General features: G+C 62.4%; 1 protein-coding gene across 4 annotated transcripts in view; it reads right to left on the minus strand.

Moving 5' to 3' along the window:
• FAM193A (family with sequence similarity 193 member A) overlaps positions 1 to 17,309 on the minus strand; it is a 178,073-nt gene that overhangs the window by 98,941 nt on the left and 61,823 nt on the right. For 2 of the 4 annotated variants that reach the window (XM_039911954.1, XM_029062570.2), the window contains exons 1-3: positions 11,485 to 11,712; positions 2,273 to 2,442; positions 896 to 1,063 (exon numbers count right to left, since the gene is read on the minus strand). In XM_039911954.1, coding sequence (XP_039767888.1) covers positions 896 to 1,063; positions 2,273 to 2,442; positions 11,485 to 11,610 — 464 coding nt within the window. In that variant the 5' untranslated portion in view covers positions 11,611 to 11,712. Of the gene's footprint in view, positions 1 to 895; positions 1,064 to 2,272; positions 2,443 to 11,484; positions 11,734 to 16,949; positions 17,016 to 17,309 lie in introns of those variants that run through there. The other 2 variants (XM_029062573.1, XM_039911955.1) reach the window with 2 other exon arrangements.

Genomic DNA, 17,309 nt, shown 5'->3' on the forward strand with positions numbered 1-17,309 from the left:
TGGGGCTCACGGCCTTGACCCCCATTTTACAGATGAGGCCACCGAGGCGCAGAGAAGCGAAGTGACTCGCCCACGGTCACACGGCCGACGAGCGGCCGAGCCGGGAGTCGAACCCATGACCTCTGATCCCAAAGCCCGTGCTCTTGCCACCGAGCCACGCTGCTCCTCTAGCCCGGGGGCCCGTTCGGTAGGGACCGTCTCCATCTGTGGCCGCTCTCCGGGCGCTCGGTACGGTGCCCCGCACACGGCGAGCGCTCGGCGATAAATACGATTCGACGCAACGGGAGAGGGTGGCGGGAGGGGCGACGGGCGACTGCCGTTACGCACGGGAAAGGGGGAGGGGGGCGGTTCCGTCGGCAGCAACGGGACGGTTTGGAAGGGGGAGGACTTGGGAGAGGGCGAGGAGTAGTTCAGACGGGTCAGCTCCGGCCTGCGACGCCCTCCCTCCTCACATCCGACGGACGTCAAGGCCTTATCCAAGGCCCCTCTCCTCCAAGAGGCCTTCCCTGACTGGGCTCTCCTCACCTCTTCTCCCACTCCCTTCTGCGCCGCCCTGACTTGCGTGGCAAGCGCTTAACAGATACCAACGTTATCGTCAGTATCGCCTCCCGACTCACCCAAGCGCTTCGAGCGGTGCCCCGCGCGCAGGCAGCGCTCGACGGAGACGACCGAACCGACGCAACGGCCTCCGCCTAGTTCTCGGCGGAGAGGCGGAGGGACCCGGGCCCACGTCCGGGGAATCCGCCGGAGCCGGAGCCGGGTAAGGAAAGCGGGGTACCCCCCGCGGCCCGAGCGGAAACGGGAGCCGAGGGGAGGCGGCGCTCTCCGCCGGAAGGACGCGGCGGGGAGGGAAGGGCGAGGGGGGAGGAGGAAAGGAAAGCAAACGTCTCCGTACCTGGCCACCAGTTCTTTCATCCCCTCTCTGTCCGGCACCAGAGACTGGTCTTGGTCGTCCGCCAAGGGAGTGCCGGCTTGACGGTATATACATCGGACCGTGTACCGTACTTCTGACCAGTAATTTTGAAGCTGCTGAGATTCCCGTTCAGTCTCTGCTGAAATCTCTCTGCAACGATCCCGAAACCGACGTCAGGACGCACGCCCCCGGTCGGCCCGGCGGCCCGGGGGCAGGGGAGGGACGCGGAAAGAGAGGGCGGCCCGCGGAGCGGCCCGGGACCGCTCTCCCTCACGGCCGGACGCCCGCCTCCCCGGCCCGGTCCTCCGGCCGCCATTTCCCACCCGCGGGACCGGGCCCGCCCCCGGGGTTGGCTCCTCCACCCGCCCGACCCCGGGGGGGGGGGGGGATGACGGAGACGACCGCCCAGCTCTGGGAACCGGTCGGGGAGGGAGGGATCCGCCCACCCTCCTCCGGGAGGGGCGGGCCCCGAGATTCGGGGTTTTGGGTCCCCTCTGGAGGACGTCCGGGTCGGCGCCGGGGGCCGAGCGGACCCGCTCAAGAAGGAAGACCGCGGGGCCGGCTGTTCTCCGACCCAAGGGGGAGGGTAAGTGGCCTTCCATGCCAAACGAGAGGCCTTCCGGCCCCCCGGGCGGACCGGGGGCGGGGGATTTCTGGCCGGGACACGCTCCCCCGGGAAGCCTTCCCCGACTAAGCCCCCCTTCCCCCTTCTCCCACCCGCTTCTGTGCGGCCCTGACTTGCTCCCTTGGTTCTTCCCCGCTCCCGGCCCGCATCACGTCCTCGTCCGGTATCTGTTCCGGCACGTTAACGTCTGACTCCTCACCCGCCCCCGACCCTAAGCTCGCCGTGGGCAGGGAATGTGTCTGTTTACCGCTGCGGCGTACTCTCCCAAGCGCACGCAGCGAGCGCTCGATAAATACGACCGAACGAGCGAACGCGCTGCCCCGTGGGAGCTCCCGGGGGCTTGGGCCAACCCGAAGGTACCATCACTGTCTCCTCCCTGCCGCGGTTACCAGGTCGACGAGGATCCTTCCGACCGGATTCCAAAACGGGAAGGGGGGAGGGGGAGGAGGGGACGCGGGGGGGGGGGGGGACGGGGACGTCCCGCCCTCCGGGTCCCACGGCCCCCGCCACCTCCGCCCGGGGCGGCCCCGCCCCCCGGGGCCGACCCAAGGAACGTCTGCCCCTCTGGAGAGGACGGCGGCCCGCGACGGAGATCCCCGAGGGTCCTGGGGGTTGCTCCGACTGACCGACGGGCCGCCTCCACTCACCGCGCCCTGAAACCCCGGGGCTCCCAGACCCGGATCCTGGTTTCGGCGGGGGGGGGGGGGGGGAGGAGGGCGGAGCGGGTTTCTCACCTGCGCTCGTTACAGGCCTCACAGTTACACGCGACGTCCGACGGCGTGGTGGGGTTACTCGGCTCCGCCGAGGGCCCGGCGGGAGCTCCCACGGCCAGTCTCCCTCCTCCGACCGATTCCTGCTGCGATCCGCCATTTCCGAGAGGTGCGTGCAAAAGGAAATCTTGGCTCTGGGGAAACACAACGACAGACGCCCCGCCTCTTACTTTCGACGGGAAAACGGGAGACGGACGAGAGTCCCGTGCAAGGGGACGGTCCGAATCCGCTGGCCAGCCCACGCGGCGGTGAGGTCCCGGAGGATCACGGTACTTACGGACGTCGCCGGCGGTGATCTTTACGACCCGAGAGGCGGCACGGCGTAGCGGACGGAGCCCGGGCCCGGGGGTCGGAAGGCCACGGGTCCGACCCCCGGCCCCCGGCCCGGAAGGCCCTCCCTCCTCGCCTCCGCCGGACTCGCTCTCTTCCCCCCTTCGAAGCCCTACCGAGAGCTCACCTCCTCCGGGAGGCCTTCCCACGCCGAGCTTCCCCTTTTCCCTCCGCTCCCTTCTCTGCCCCCGCTTCGCCTCCCCTCAGCTGAGCCCCCTTTCCCCCCTTTCCCCCTGCTCCTCCCCCTCTCCCTTCCCCTCCCCTCGGCACTCTGCTCATTTGGATACGTTATCTATCACCCTATTTATTTTGTTAACGTTGATTCTATTCATCGTGATTAAGTTGTCTTGCTTCTGTCCGTCGGTCTCCCCCGATTAGACCGTGAGCCCGTCGATGGGCAGGGACGGGCTCTACCTGTCGCCCGACTGTCCGTTCCAAGCGCTTAGTACGGTGCTCCGCACATAGTAAGCGCTCAGTGAATGAATGAATGAATGAAATGAATAATCCCGGCTCCCCGTGGCTCAGTGGAAAGCGTCCGGGCTCGGGAGTCAGAGGTCGGGGGGTTCTGATCCCGGCTCCGCCGCTCGTCAGATGTGTGACCTTGGGCAAGTCACTGCACCGGGCCCCAGTGACCTCAGCTGGAAAACGGGGATTAAAACTGCGAGCCCCACGCGGGACAACCCGAACACCTTGCATCTACCCCGGCGCTCGGAATGGGGCTCGGCACACAGTGAGCACTTTAATACCATCGTCGTCGTCATTCTACTGTCTCCCGCGCGGCCCCGGACGGGTCGCTTCACTTCTCTGGGCCTCGGTTCCCTCATCTGTAAAACGGAGATTGAGACCGGGAGCCCCACGTGGGACGGGGACTGCGTCCCACCCGATCTGCTTATACCCGCCCCGGGCGCTCAGTACGGCGTCTGGCACATACGAAGCGCCTAACGAACACCGTGATCATTATCATTATTTACATTACTGTCTCCTCCCCTAGACCGGAAACCGGTTGCGGGCAGGGAACGGGCTTAGAGACTCCGCTGCACTGCACTCTCCCGAGTACTTAAGTACAGTGCCCCGCACGCGGTAAGCACTCGACAGACACCACCGATCCAACGATCCCGGGAGATTTTAGGACGATTCCTGAATACGCAGCCCACGACTAGGTCGGGGGGGGGGGGGGGGGGGGGGGGGGAGACAAAAATCGAGAGTATTTAAGTGCCCAACGTATGTGGAACGATAATAATAGTAATAATAGCGTTGGTATTCGTTGAGCGCTTACTATGCGCAGAGCACCGTTCTAAGCGCTGGGGGAGATACAGGGTACTGAGCGCCTGGGAGTGTACCCCGAAGGAAGAGACTCCAGTCCCCGCCCGCAAGGAGTGGAAAATCTCACATCGGTAACGAGCTTTTGGAAATTACTGATGCGAACAGCGAGAGAGGGAAGGATGCCAAAGTTACAACTGATAGGAGTGGGGGGGGTGGGGGGGGGGGGGTCTGGAAACATATGGATGAAAGGCATAAATAATAATAATAATAATAATAACGTTGGCATCTGTTAAGCGCTCACTACGTGCAGAGCACCGTTCTAAGCGCCGGGGGAGATCCGGGGTCATCGGGTCGTCCCGCGTGGGGCTCGCCGTCTGCACCCCCATTTTACAGGTGAGGGAACTGAGGCGCAGGGAAGCCAAGTGACTCGCCCACAGTCCCACAGCTGACAGGTGGCGGAGCCGGGATTCGAACCCACGACCTCTGACTCCCAGGCCCGGGCTCTGGCCACGGAGCCAGCGCCGCTCCTCCAACAGAGTAGAGGGGACGAATCGGCCCGCGGAGAACTGTAAAGGGGGACTGCCGTCTACGTACGGGCACGTGGACGCGCACTCACGTACGTCCGTACGCATCCTTCGGGTTCTCCAGACCGTAAGCTCACCGTGGGGCGTGGGGCACGCCTACCGACTCTGCTGTGCTGAGAAGCAGCGTGGCTCCGTGGAAAGAGCCCGGGCTTGGGAGTCGGAGGTCGCGGGTTCTAATCCCGGCTCCGCCGCCCGTCGGCCTTGCGACTTTGGGCGGGTCACTCGACTTCTCGGTGCCTCAGTGACCTGCTCTGGAAAATGGGGATGAAGACCGTGAGCCCCAAGTGGGACAGGCTGATTCGTTCGTTCGTTCGTTCACTAGTACTTACCGAGCGCTTACTACGTGCAGAGCACCGGACCGAGCGCTCGGAACGGACAGGTCGGTAGCAGACGGAGACGGTCCCCGCCCTCTGAGGGGCTCACGGTCTGATCGGGGGAGACGGACGGACGAGGACGGTGGCGATAAAGAGAATCGGGGGACGAATGTCTCATCAGAACAATCGCAAATTAATAGAATCAAGGTGACGGACATCTCATCAGCAAAATGAATAGGGGAATCAGAGATATATACAAATGAACAGACGAGCAGATTGCTGAGGGGAGGGGAAGGGAGAGGGGGAGGAGCAGAGGGAAAGCGGGGGAAAAGGGGGCTTAGCTGAGGGGAGGTGAGGGGGGGGAGAGAAGGAGCAGAGGAAAAAGGGGAAGCTCAGCGTGGGTAGGCCTCCCGGAGGAGGTGAGCTCCAAGCAGGGTTTCGAAGGGGGGAAGAGAGCGAGTCCGGCGGAGGCGAGGAGGGAGGGCGTTCCGCGACCGCGGGGGGGGACGCGGCCCGGGGGTCGACGGCGGGACGGGAGAGGCCGGGGGACGGCGAGGAGGCGGGCGGCGGAGGAGCGGGGCGGGCGGGGGAGGGAGAGGAGGGAGGAGAGGGAGGAGGGGGCCGGGGGCTGGACGGCCTCGAGGCCCAGAGTGAGGAGTTTCCGTCTCGTGCGGAGGTCGACGGGGGCCACCGCCGGAGGTTTTTAAGAAGGGGAGCGACGGGCCCGGGGCGTCTCTGCGGGAAGACGAGCCGGGCGGCGGAGCGAAGGATAGGCCGGAGCGGGGAGAGACGCGAGGAAGGGAGATCGGGGGGAAGGCAGACGCGGTAGTCTAGCCGGGATATGACGAGAGCCCGCGGCGGTAGGGTAACCGTTAGGGTGGAGAGGAGAGGGCGGATCTTGGCGATATTACAAACGTGAGACCGGCTGGTCCCGGTGACGGATGGGATGCGTGGGGTGAACGAGAGAGACGAGTGGAAGGTGACCCCGAGGTCGCGGGCCTGAGAGACCGGAAGGATGGTCCACGGTGACAGGGATGTGACCTAATGACGATGACCCCGTATCTCCCCCAGAGATCATCAGACGACGAACCCGATGACCCCGCATCCCCCCCCGGCGCTTAGAACGGTGCTCGGCACACAGTGAGCGCTTGACGGATACCGACGTTATCATCGTCATCGCCCTCCCACTGCTCGGTACAGGGCGCCGCCCCCAGTAAACGCTCGGTAAACGCCACCGATGGATGAGCCGCTCATTCGATCCGAAGTGACTTCCGCCCACGGGTTGACCTGAAAAGGCCGAAACGGGGTCCGCGGCCCCGGCCGAACCGACTCAACGGTATCTACCGAGCGCTCACGAGGTGCGGAGCACCGGACTAGGCGCTCGGAACGTCCGATTCGGCAACGGACGCCGGGTCGCCGCTGCAAGGGAGAGCGGGTGGCGAACGGGGAGCGCCCCTTAGGGGAAGCGGGCTCTCGGAGAGCTCTGCGGACGGAGAGGGCTGTGGTCCGACGGCTACGAAGCAGCGTGGCTCAGTGGAAAGAGCCCGGGCTCGGGGGGGGGGGGGGGGGGTCAGAGGTCACGGGTTCGAATGCCGCCTCCATCGCCTGTCGGCTGCGTGACCTCGGGCAGGTCGCTTCACTTTTCTGGGCCTCGGTGACCTCCTCTGTAAAATGGGGATGAAGACCGTGAGCCCCACGTGGGACGACCTGATTACCTCGCGCCCCCCCCCCCCCCAGAACGACAGAATAATCGAATGACGCCGTCACTATTATTACTGGGAAGGGAGAGGGTGTTCCGGGAAGGGGGAAACGGGATGCACCGACTGGCCGGAGACGAGAGAGGCGAGTGCGAAGAGCGAGAAGAACGTGAGCTCAGAAGCAGCGAGGAGTCCCGGCTGGGGAGCCGCAGCCGGACGGCAAATACACGAGAACGAGCCGGCCTCCCCCTCTTCCGGAAGCTCCTTAAGGGCAGGGAATCTTTCTGCCGACTCTGTTATACCGTATCGTCGTCACCCTTTTTTTTTCTGTGCTATCTGTTCGGCGATCGCGACGTTCTGGCACTTAGGCCGAGGCGGACGCGAGCTGACGAGGTCGGACGCGATCCACGTCCCGCGGGGGGCTGACCGTTTTAATCCCCGGGTGAGGTGACTGAGGCCCAGAGGTGTGACGTGACCTGCCCGAGGTCACACAGCAGACGAGCGCTGAGCCGGGATCCGAACCCGCGTCCCCCGACTCCCGGGCCGGCGCTCTATCCATTAAGCCGAGCTGCGTCTCTTCTAAAGGGTACAACGATACGGAGTTGGCGGACACGGTCCCCGCCCGGCCGGGTTAGCGTACGCGCCCAGGCGCTAAATACAGCGCTCGGCAGCCAGCGAACGCTCAGTAAATGCGACCGACTGATCGGTGAGGCTCGAAAGCCAAAGGGGAAGAGCGTCCCTTGATGCCGAGAGGAAGGGAAAGCCACAGGAGATGTTGGAGCAGTGGAGAGCTGCGGTCCGACCCCCTGGGGGGCAGATCCGGGCAGGGGCCGGGGAAACGGAGAGGCTTCCGGGAGGGAGATCTGTCAGGAGGCTGCTCCTGGAATTCCATCAGGAATCTCCTGACGAATATAGAACGCTCGTATAATAACGACGTTGGTATTTGGTAAGCGCTTACTACGTGCAGAGCACTGTTCTAAGCGCCGGGGGGAGATCCCGGGTCATCGGGTCGTCCCACGCGAGGCTCCCGGTCTTCATCCCCATTTTACGGATGAGGTCACTGAGGCCCAGAGAAGCGAAGCGAGTCGCCCACGGTCACACGGCCGACGAGTGGCAGAGCTGGTCGAACCCGCGACCTCTGACTCCCGAGCCTGGGCTCTTTCCACTGAACCGCGCTCCTTCTGAATCTATGATTCTACATATATGTATTTTATATATATATGTATATATATATATATATATACGGTGTTTGAATATAAAGTAGCAAGAACGTAGTATTTAATCACTGTAGTATTTGTTTAAAGCAAATACTCTAATAAAGTATAAAATCAAGTATTTAATAATAAAGTAATAATAATATTATTAAACTAATAATTGACAATAAAGTATTTATCTGTTTAAAGCAGGTAAATAAAGCATTTGTTTAAAGCGAATGCTCAAAGCGCTCGCTACGCGCCGGGCCCCGTACTCGGCGCTGGGGCGGATGCAAGCAAATGGGGCTCGGCCGTCCCTTCTTCCAGATGAGGGAAGGGCGGCACGGAGAGGCGACTCGCCCGAGGCCACACCGCGGACACGCGGCGGAGCCGGGATGAGAACCCCCGACCTCCCGCCTCCCGGGGCCCCGTCCCGTCCTCCACCGCGCCGGGCCGCTCTGTTACGCGTCGGGCGCCGTGCCAGGCGCCGAGGCGGAGCCGAGAGAATCGGGTCGGCCCCGGCGAGGTCTGGCGGCCGGAGCTCGGGCCTGGGATCCAAGACCGCGGCGGAGGAAAAGCCGGCTGGTTTTCACGCCGACCCGAACGCGGCGAGTCGAGACCCCGCGAGGGGTCGGAGGTCGGCCCCGGGCGGTGGGTTTCGGGAAGGGGGACGTCAGGAGGAGGGGCGGGCTTGGGAGGAGGGCCGAGCTGGACGCGCCCGGGGGCCCGCCCCGGTGGAGGCGTCCCGGAGACGAGGGAAAACGCGAGACGGCAGGGGAGAGCGGTCAGGCCTCGGCGGGGAGGGCGGGCAGCCGGCCGCACGCGGGCCGCGGGGGGGGACGTCCCGGGAGCGGGGCCGACTCCCACGGAGGGCGAGCGGAGCGGCGCCGGGAAAGAGCGCGGGGCCCCGTGGGGATGCCCGCGCGGAGGGAAGACGAGGAGGGGGCCCGGCCGCGCGGCCCTCGGGGGACGCCCGCTTCGAGGAAAGGGCGCGGGAGGAGGAAAAACACGGAGGAGGAGGAGGAGGAGGAGGAGCGTGGCTTTCGAGGAGAGTCGGAAAGTCGGCGGTTCTAATCCCCGCTCCTCCGCGGGTCCGCTGTGTGACCTTGGGCTAGTCACTTCACTTCTCCGGGCCTCAGTGACTTCATCTGTAGAACGGGGATTGAGAGCGTGAGCCCTTCGTGTCCGACCTGACTAACTCGTATCTACCCTGGCGCTCAGAACGGCGCTTGGCCTAGAGCGCGGGCCCTTAAATACCATCCTTATCACGATCACCATCACTATTCTTCTCTGGGCCTTCAGTTCCCTCCTCCGCACCGTGAACCCCGTGTGGGACAGGCCTCTGAGAAGCGGCACGGCCCGGTGGCGACAGCCCGAGCTCGGGAGTCGGGGGACGGGGGGGGGGGGTTCCGATCCCGGCTCCGCACGTGGCGGCCGCGTGACCTCGGGCGAGTCGTTTAACTTCTCCGCGTCTCAGGTACCTCGGCCGTAAAACGGGGATTAGGACGGCGAGCCCCACGGGGGACCACCCGATCGGCCCGTATCTACCCCGGCGCCGGGAAGGGTGCGCGGCCCGTAGCGAGGGCTTAACGAATAGCATAAAAAGAAATGAAACAGAGGAGGAAAGACGAGGAGGGGATCCGGGCCAGAGGCCCTCGGGGCTCTTTCCGCCGGGAGGGAGGGCGAGACGCCGGCCGGGGAGCCCTCCCCGCAGCAGAAGAGCTGGGAGGGGACGGGGTCCACGGAGGAAAAGGGCAGAAAGAATCGACGGGTCGTCCTCATCGAGCGCTCCCTGCGCGCAGAGCTCTGGCCGATACAGCACGGGCGGAAGCCACCTCCTCCACCCGCAGCGAATTTAAAGTCGAGAGGGAGAGACGGCCGTCAACGGAAGGCGACGGCTGTCTCCGGACGCCGAGGTCGGTGCGGGCGAGGGGGCGTGTCCATCTCGATTCTATTTATCGCCATCGTTCCCGTCCCCCCGTCCGTCCCCCCCCCCGCCCCCGATCAGACCGCGAGCCCGTCGAAGGGCGGGGACCGTCCTCTACCCGTCACCGATCTGTCCATTCCAAGCCCTCGGTCCGGTGCTCTGCGCCTAGTAAGCGCTCAGTAAATACTTCTGAATGAATGAATGAATGAATATCTCGCCCGTGTTGTGCTCTCCCAGGGCCTGGGCACAGAGCGCCGCACACGGTAAGCGCTCAGATTCATTCAACAGTATTTGCTGAGCGCTTACCGCGTGCAGAGCGCTGGACCGAGCGCGTGGAACGGACAAGTCGGCAACGGACAGAGACGGTCCCTGCCCTCTGACGGGCTCACGGTCAGATACGACGGACGGATCGATTCGTTCGTATTTACTGAGGACCCACTGGGTGCAGAGGACTGGACTGAGCGCCTGGAAGTACGATTCGGCCAGAGAGAGGGACGATCCCTGCCCGCGGCGGGTTTACAGTCCGGGGGCGTGGGAAGACAACAGGTACACAGATGCTGTGGAGCTGGTGGGGAGACGGTGAACGACAAGGTGCGAGAGGGCAAGTGAGAGGTGAGGATGTCCAGAGAGGCCACCGTAAACTCCTCGATAATAATTACGGCCCCGTTAAGCGCCTACTACGCGTCAAGCGCCGTTCTAAGCGCCGGGGTGGTACAAGGTAATCAGGTGTCCCACGTGGGGCTCACAGTCTTAATCCTCATTTTACAGATGGGATAACAAGGCACGGGGAAATGTGTGTCTTGCCCAAGGTCACGCAGCAGACAACGGGCAGAGCCGGAATTAGAACCCATGACCTTTAGACTCCCAAGCCCGGACTCCGTCCGCTGAGCCACGAGCGCCGAGCGCCCTCCTAAGCGCCGGGCGGCTCGTCCCACGTGGGGCTCGCCGTCTTCAATCTCCATTTGACGGACGAGGGAACCGGGGCCCAGAGAAGCGAAGTGACTCGCACCGGGTCACGCGGCTGACAAACGGCCGGAGCCGGGATCAGAACCCGTGACCTCCGACTCCCGAGCCCGGGCTCTGTCCACCGAGCCACGGCGCGCCTCCGCTGCTAAGGACGTGAAGGGAGGGGGAGAGGCGCGGTCGGACGGGAGGGAGTGAGGGGGTCCCAGGCCGGAGGTCGGCGGCGAGGCAGACCGCCGTGGGCGGGGGGGACGGCCAGAAGGTCGGCGTTAGAGGAGCTACGTGGGCGGGCCGGGTCGGAGCGGGAGGACGGCGAGACGAGACGATGATGACGACGACGACGACGACGACGGCATTCGTTAACGATGATAACGTCGGCATCCGTTAAGCGCTCGCTACGTGCCGAGCACCGTTCTGAGCGCCGGGGGAGATGCGGGGTCATCGGGCCGCCCCACCCGAGGCTCACGGTTAATGCCCATTTTACAGATGAGGGAACCGAGGCGCAGAGAAGCGAAGTGACTCGCCCACGGTCACACGGCTGACGGGCGGCAGAGCCGGGAGTCGACCGACTCCGAAGCCCGGGCCCTTTCCCCCGAGCCGCGCCGCGGAGCGCTTACTATGTGCCAAGCAGCCGTTCTAAGCGCAGGGCAGGATACAAGGCGATCGGGTTGTCCCACCCGGGGCTCGCAGATCTCATCCCCATCTTCCAGATGAGGGCGCCGAGGCCCGGAGAAGCGAAGTCACACGGCCGCCGAGCGGGGATTTGAACCCAGGCCTCCCCAGCCCGGGCTCTTTCCGCCCAGCCACGCCGCTCCTCCACGACAGGAGGGGGCGGGCCGGCCCCGCCGCCCGCCGCCCCGCCCCGGTCCGACCCCCGGGCCCGCCCCGGGCCCCCGCGGACTCACCACGACGGCAGGCGGCTGCAGGGCCCCGTGCCGCTCCTCCTTCTCCACCGTCCGCCGACAGTCGGGGCAGACCCAGAGCGGCAGGTGGAGCGTGCTGTTGGCTTTCGGGGGGGCGGACGGGGCCATCTTGCCGGAATTCTTCGCGCCGCTCTCGGCCGGGGCGGGATCCTTGCGCTCGCTTCGGCAGAGGAGGCAGTGCTCGCCCGTCGTGTACGGCGCCCTCTGGCCCAAGCCGAACGTGAAGGGCGTCTGCGAGGGGCGACAAACGCTCGGACGTCCGTCGGGGCCCGGGGCGGGCCCCCGCGCCACCCAACCCGGGGGCCCGACGGGGCATCGGGCGGGCAGCCGCGCACGCGGACGTCGGGAGGCGAGCGAGCGACGCCGATAACCGGAGTTTCCGGTCAAGACGCCGACCGGGGGGGCGGGGGGCCCCGGTCTGAGAAGTCCGCCGTCTCCCGAGCGACACCCGGAGTCTTTTATCTGCCCCCTCCCGGGTGCGAGGCCGGTGTCCTGCCCGGGCCCGAGTTTCCGACGGGGGAGGGGTCCCAAGGGACGCTTCTAACCCCCCAACCTGGACGGACCCCCTACCTGAACGACCTCAAGACTCATTACACCTCCAGGAATCACATCCCGGATTTTGTTGGGGATTCTTTTTCCCCTTAGGTCCCTCCCAGCCCAGACACGTGGAAAAAAATCAATCCTCGGTATCTACCGAGCGCTTGCCGTGCGCGCAGCGCTCGACTGAGCGTTTCGTTCATTCACTCGATCGTATTTACTGAGCGCTTACTGTGCGCGGAGCCCCGTCCTAAGCGCTTGGGAAGTACGATTTGGCAACAGATAGAGACAATCCCTGCCCCGAACGGGCTCACGGTCGGGGGGGGGGGGGGTGGGGGGGTGGGGAGACATCGATGTAAATAGAATATAGATATATCTACATCAAAATCAGCTTACGGTGAGCAGAGCACTGTACTGAGCGCTCGGAGGGTACGATTCGGCCACAGAGAGAGGCAATCCCCACCCATACCGGGCTCACAGTCCGGAGGGGGGGAGACGGACGGCGAAACAAGTAAACGGGCAGTAGCAACATCATTACGAAGAGAATCGTCGATACGCACACCTCGTTGAGGAAAAAATAAACAGGATCGTAAGTATAACCACGCACATTCATTCGTTCATTCATTCAGTAGCGCTGATTGAGCGCTTACTACGTGCAGAGCACCGGACCGAGCGCTTGGAACGGACAGATCGGCGACAGACAGAGACGGTCCCCGCCCGCCGACGGGCTTAAGGTCTGATCGGGGGAGACGGACAAAAACGACAGCAACCGACAGAAGCAAGGGGACGGACACCTCGCGGACAGAACAAATAAAACAAAACAAATGTAAATATACACGCAGGTGCCGTGGGCCGGGGAGGAGGGTAGAGCAAAGGGAGGGAGTCGGGGCGACGGAGAGGGGGAGCAGGGGAAGATGGCGGGGCTCAGTCTGGGAAGGGTTTGGGAGAACACGCTCTAGCAGAGTTGGTAACGATAATAATAATCACGAGGGTACCTAAGCGCTTACCATGCTCTGAGCACTGGGGGAGACAGAAGGCGATCAGGCCGTCCCGCGAGGGGCTCCCAGTCTTAATCCCCATTTTCCAGACGAGGTAACTGAGGCACAGGGAAGCCGAGCGGCTCGCGGACGAGCGGCGGAGGCGGGAACTGGAACCCGCGTCCTCTGACTCACGAGCCCGGACGCCTTCCGCTAAGCGGCGAGACCCGCTCCCCGCCCACGGCGAGCTTACGGCCCAGCCGGGGAGACAGAGGCTCACAGGGGCGAACCGAGCGAGGCCGGGCGGGTGAGAGCCGCGTGGACCGAGGGAGGGCGATCGGAGGGGGCAAATCCGAGCGCCGGGGCGACGCGGAAGGGAGCGGGGGAGGAGGAACGTCTGAGAGCCACCGGGCAGCGGGGCTCGGCGGAAAGAACCGGGGCTTGGGAGTCAGAGGTCGTGGGTTCGACTCCCGGCTCTGCCACTCGGCAGCCGGGTGACCGTGAGCGAGTCACTTCACTTCTCTGCGCCTCAGTGACCTCATCCGGAAAATGGGGATGAAGAGCGGGAGCCCCTCGGGGGACGACCTCATCGCCTCGCACCTCCCCCCGCGCTCAGAACGGTGCTCGGCACAGAGCGGGCGCCTAACGAATACCGACGTCATTATTACTATGGAATTATTATAACGTTGCTATGGATTCAGCACTTACCACGTGCCAGGTACCGTACCGCGCGCTGGGGTGGATCCAAGCAAACCGCCCCGGACGCGGTCCCCGTCCCACATGGGGCCCGCGACCTCAATCCCCATTTCCCAAGCTGAGGGAAGTGAGTCCAGAGAAGTGAAATGCCTTGCCCGGGGTCACAGAGCAGACACGTGGCGGAGCCGGGGTTAGAACCCAGGTCCTTCCGACTCCCGGGCCCGGGCTCTAATAATGACGTCGGTGTCCGTTGGGCGCTCGCTGTACGCCGAGCACCGTTCCGAGCGCTGGGGGAGAGACGGACGGGGTCATCAGGGGTCCCACGTGAGGCTCACGGTCTTCAGCCCCGTTTTCCAGATGAGGTCGGTGAGGCCCAGGGAAGTGAAGTGACGCGCCCACGGTCACCCGGCTGACGAGGGGCGGAGCCGGCATTCGAACTCATGACCCCTGACTCCCAAGCCCGGGCTCTTGCCACTGAGCCACGCTGCTGACTCTGCCCCTCGTCAGCCGGGTGCCCGTGGGCGAGTCACTTCACTTCTCTGTCCCTCGGCTGTCAAATGGGGGATGAGGACCGGGAGCCTCACGTGGGACCTCCCCCGGCGCTTAGAACGGCGCTCGGCACACGGCAAGCGCTTAACGGATACCGACGTTATCATTATTCTTCTTCCTCGTCGCCGCCGTAGCGACTAGGCCACGCCGCTGCCAGCGCCTGGAACCACCCGCCCCCGTCTGCCGGGGCCTCGGCCCCGGATGAGGCTCTGACCTTCCCGGGAGCCCCTTCCCCGCCCCGCCGAGCCCCAGGTGGGCCGAGCCGAGGGTGGGTCGCCGTGGGCCGGGGCCCCCTCGGCTCCGGGGAGCGGAGGGCCGGGGGCCGGGAACTCAGCCAGTGACCACGGCCCTCCCCTCCTTAGATGCCGCTGCGGGAAAGGTGCGGGTTTGGACAGCTTAAAAGGGAAAAGAAAGGGAAATCTTTCCCTTTTTCGCCTACGTTCGGACGGATTCAACAATTGGGCACAGAGCACAGAAATCTCTTAATCTTAGGGGGTCAAGGCACGCTACTGAAACTCTGTGAAGTTGGTTTTGGGTCTGCTAATCTTTGAGACACTGAGATGTTCTACATATATAAATAGATGGATACAAGTGTGTATATATATATATATATATACGCATATGTATATGTGTATGTATATATATATATACACATCTGTATAAATACTATATATAAAATATAAATTCAACTGTAAGTCCATCAGGGCGCAGGGACCGTCTCTATCTGTTGCCGATCTGTACATTCCAAGCGCTTAGTCCAGTGCTCTGCACATAGTAAGTGCTCAATAAATACCATTGAATGGATGAACATAATAATATATATACTATATCGCATATATTACATATATATGCGCGTATATATATATATATATATATACATATTGGGAACACCTTGGGAAGCAGCGTGGCTCGATGGAAAGAGCCTGGGCTTCGGAGTCAGAGGTCACGGGTTCGACTCCCGGCTCTGCCGCTCGTCGGCTGCGTGACTGCGGGCGAGTCACTTCACTTCTCGGTGCCTCGGTCACCTCATCTGGAAAATGGGGATTAACTGTGAGCCTCGTGTGGGACGACCTGATTTCCCTGTATCTACCCCAGCGCTCAGAACGGTGCTCTGCACATAGTAAGCGCTTAACAAAAAATACCAACAACAGAAGCAGCTTGGCTCAGTGCAAAGAGCACGGGCTTGGGAGTAAGAGGTTATGGGTTCTGATCCCGGCTCCGCCGCTTGTCAGCTGGGTGACTCTGGGCGAGTCACTTCACTTCTCGGAGCCTCAGTTACCTCATCTGTAAAATGGGGATGAAGACTGTGAGCCCCACGTGGGACCACTTGATCACCTTGTATACCCCCGGCACTTAGAACGGTGCTTGGCACATAGTACGCACTTAAGAAATACCACCATTATTACATACAGACAGACAGACGGACAGACAGACAGACAGATTTCGGACTGCAGAGCCAGTGTGGACAGGGATTGTCTCTATTGTCGAACTGTACTTTCCAAGCGCTCAGTACGGGGTTTGGCACACAGTAAGCGCTCAATAAACACAACTGAGTGAATGAATGTGTGTGTGCAAGTTATAAAAATTTCAAAACTAGCCAGGGGTTTGCAATTTCTGGAACACAAATAAGCCACCAAGCCTAGCGGAAAGGGCACGGGTTGGGAGGGAGAGGATCTGGGCTCCCGTCCCGGCTCTGCCGCTCGCCTGCTGGGTGACCTTGGGCAGATGACTTGGCCTCTCTGTGCCTTGTTCCCTCACTGGTGAAATGGGGAGCGCCCCTCCGTCCTACTCACGCTGAGGGCCCCACGTGGGGCAGGGACCGTTTCCCACCCGACTATCCTTACCCCAGTGCTTAGTACGGTCTGAATACCACCGTTATCATGATTGGCAGTCTCTTCAATTAAGATTTAAAAGGCTGATATACCTCACCGGGCTACTACTTAATTACCCAATTTCTATTTTTTTTTGGGGGGGGGGGGAATGTAAAACTCTACCAAGAGTTTATTGAGAGATAGCTAAGTAGATAATCACGTTAGCACTGAATGACGTGACTAACCGGCAAAATGGAAATGCTTCCCGAAACGGCAGGCTTGGCGGGGTAGGGAGAGGGAGACTAGGAGGGAAGGGACTACTCGGAGAGGAAAAATCCCGCCTCGGCTGAGAGTGACCCAGAAACCCGGGGTTAGAGAAGAGCCCGGCCTCTGGTTTGAGCCGATTAGACCGTGAGCCCGTCGTTGGGCAGGGATCGTCTCTATCTGTTCCCGGCCTGTCCGTTCCAAGCGCTTAGTCCAGTGCTCTGCACGCAGTAAGCGCTCACTAAATACGACTGAACGAATGAATCCGACGGCCCCCTCCTGGGGAAGAATGACTGAAATGGAAATCGTCGGAACGCTCAAGTCGCGTTTATTTGGCAAAGCCGTCTGGGGCTCTGTCCCTAATGCACCTTGGAAATTAAAAATGGATCTTCCTGCTACTCCTATCCGTTCCCAGCTTTGGTTATCGTTAATTTAGCCCCCCCCCCCCCCCCGTTCCGTTCAAAACGCTTGGATAATGGCTACACCCATAAAACACCCCAATGCCTCAATTCGCCAGGACCGTGCCACCGAGCTAACGACGGCGGCGGCCCCAAGGTTTCGCTCCCGAAGATTAACAGGCGTCGTCCAGACGGCCCCGTCTCACTGCTCCTACCTGGGAAACGGCTGTGAACTCTGACACGACGGGGCTGTCGGCAAACTGGGTACCATTTAACGAAACCTAGGAGAAAGGAAAGAAAAGGCGTCGGAATCAGTGTCACGGTACAGTGCGGAACACGACCAGGTGGCTGGGAGGGGAGGGGGCGGGCGGGAGGCTCGGAGAGCCCGTCCAGACGTCGGCATTTCCCTCAGATCGGTCCTAATAGCGTCGCTCGCTTCCAGTAAAAAGAAACTAGACGCCTCCTCTAAACAAACACTCCGACAGCCTCTCTGACAGAAAATCGTTTTCCCTCCCTGGACCGGAGAATTTTCCTGAGATTTTTCTGAATAACTAAGGGAACCTCCAATAGTTAAG

This window comes from Ornithorhynchus anatinus, chromosome 4, assembly GCF_004115215.2.
Source record: "Ornithorhynchus anatinus isolate Pmale09 chromosome 4, mOrnAna1.pri.v4, whole genome shotgun sequence".
Lineage (NCBI taxonomy): Eukaryota > Metazoa > Chordata > Mammalia > Monotremata > Ornithorhynchidae > Ornithorhynchus > Ornithorhynchus anatinus.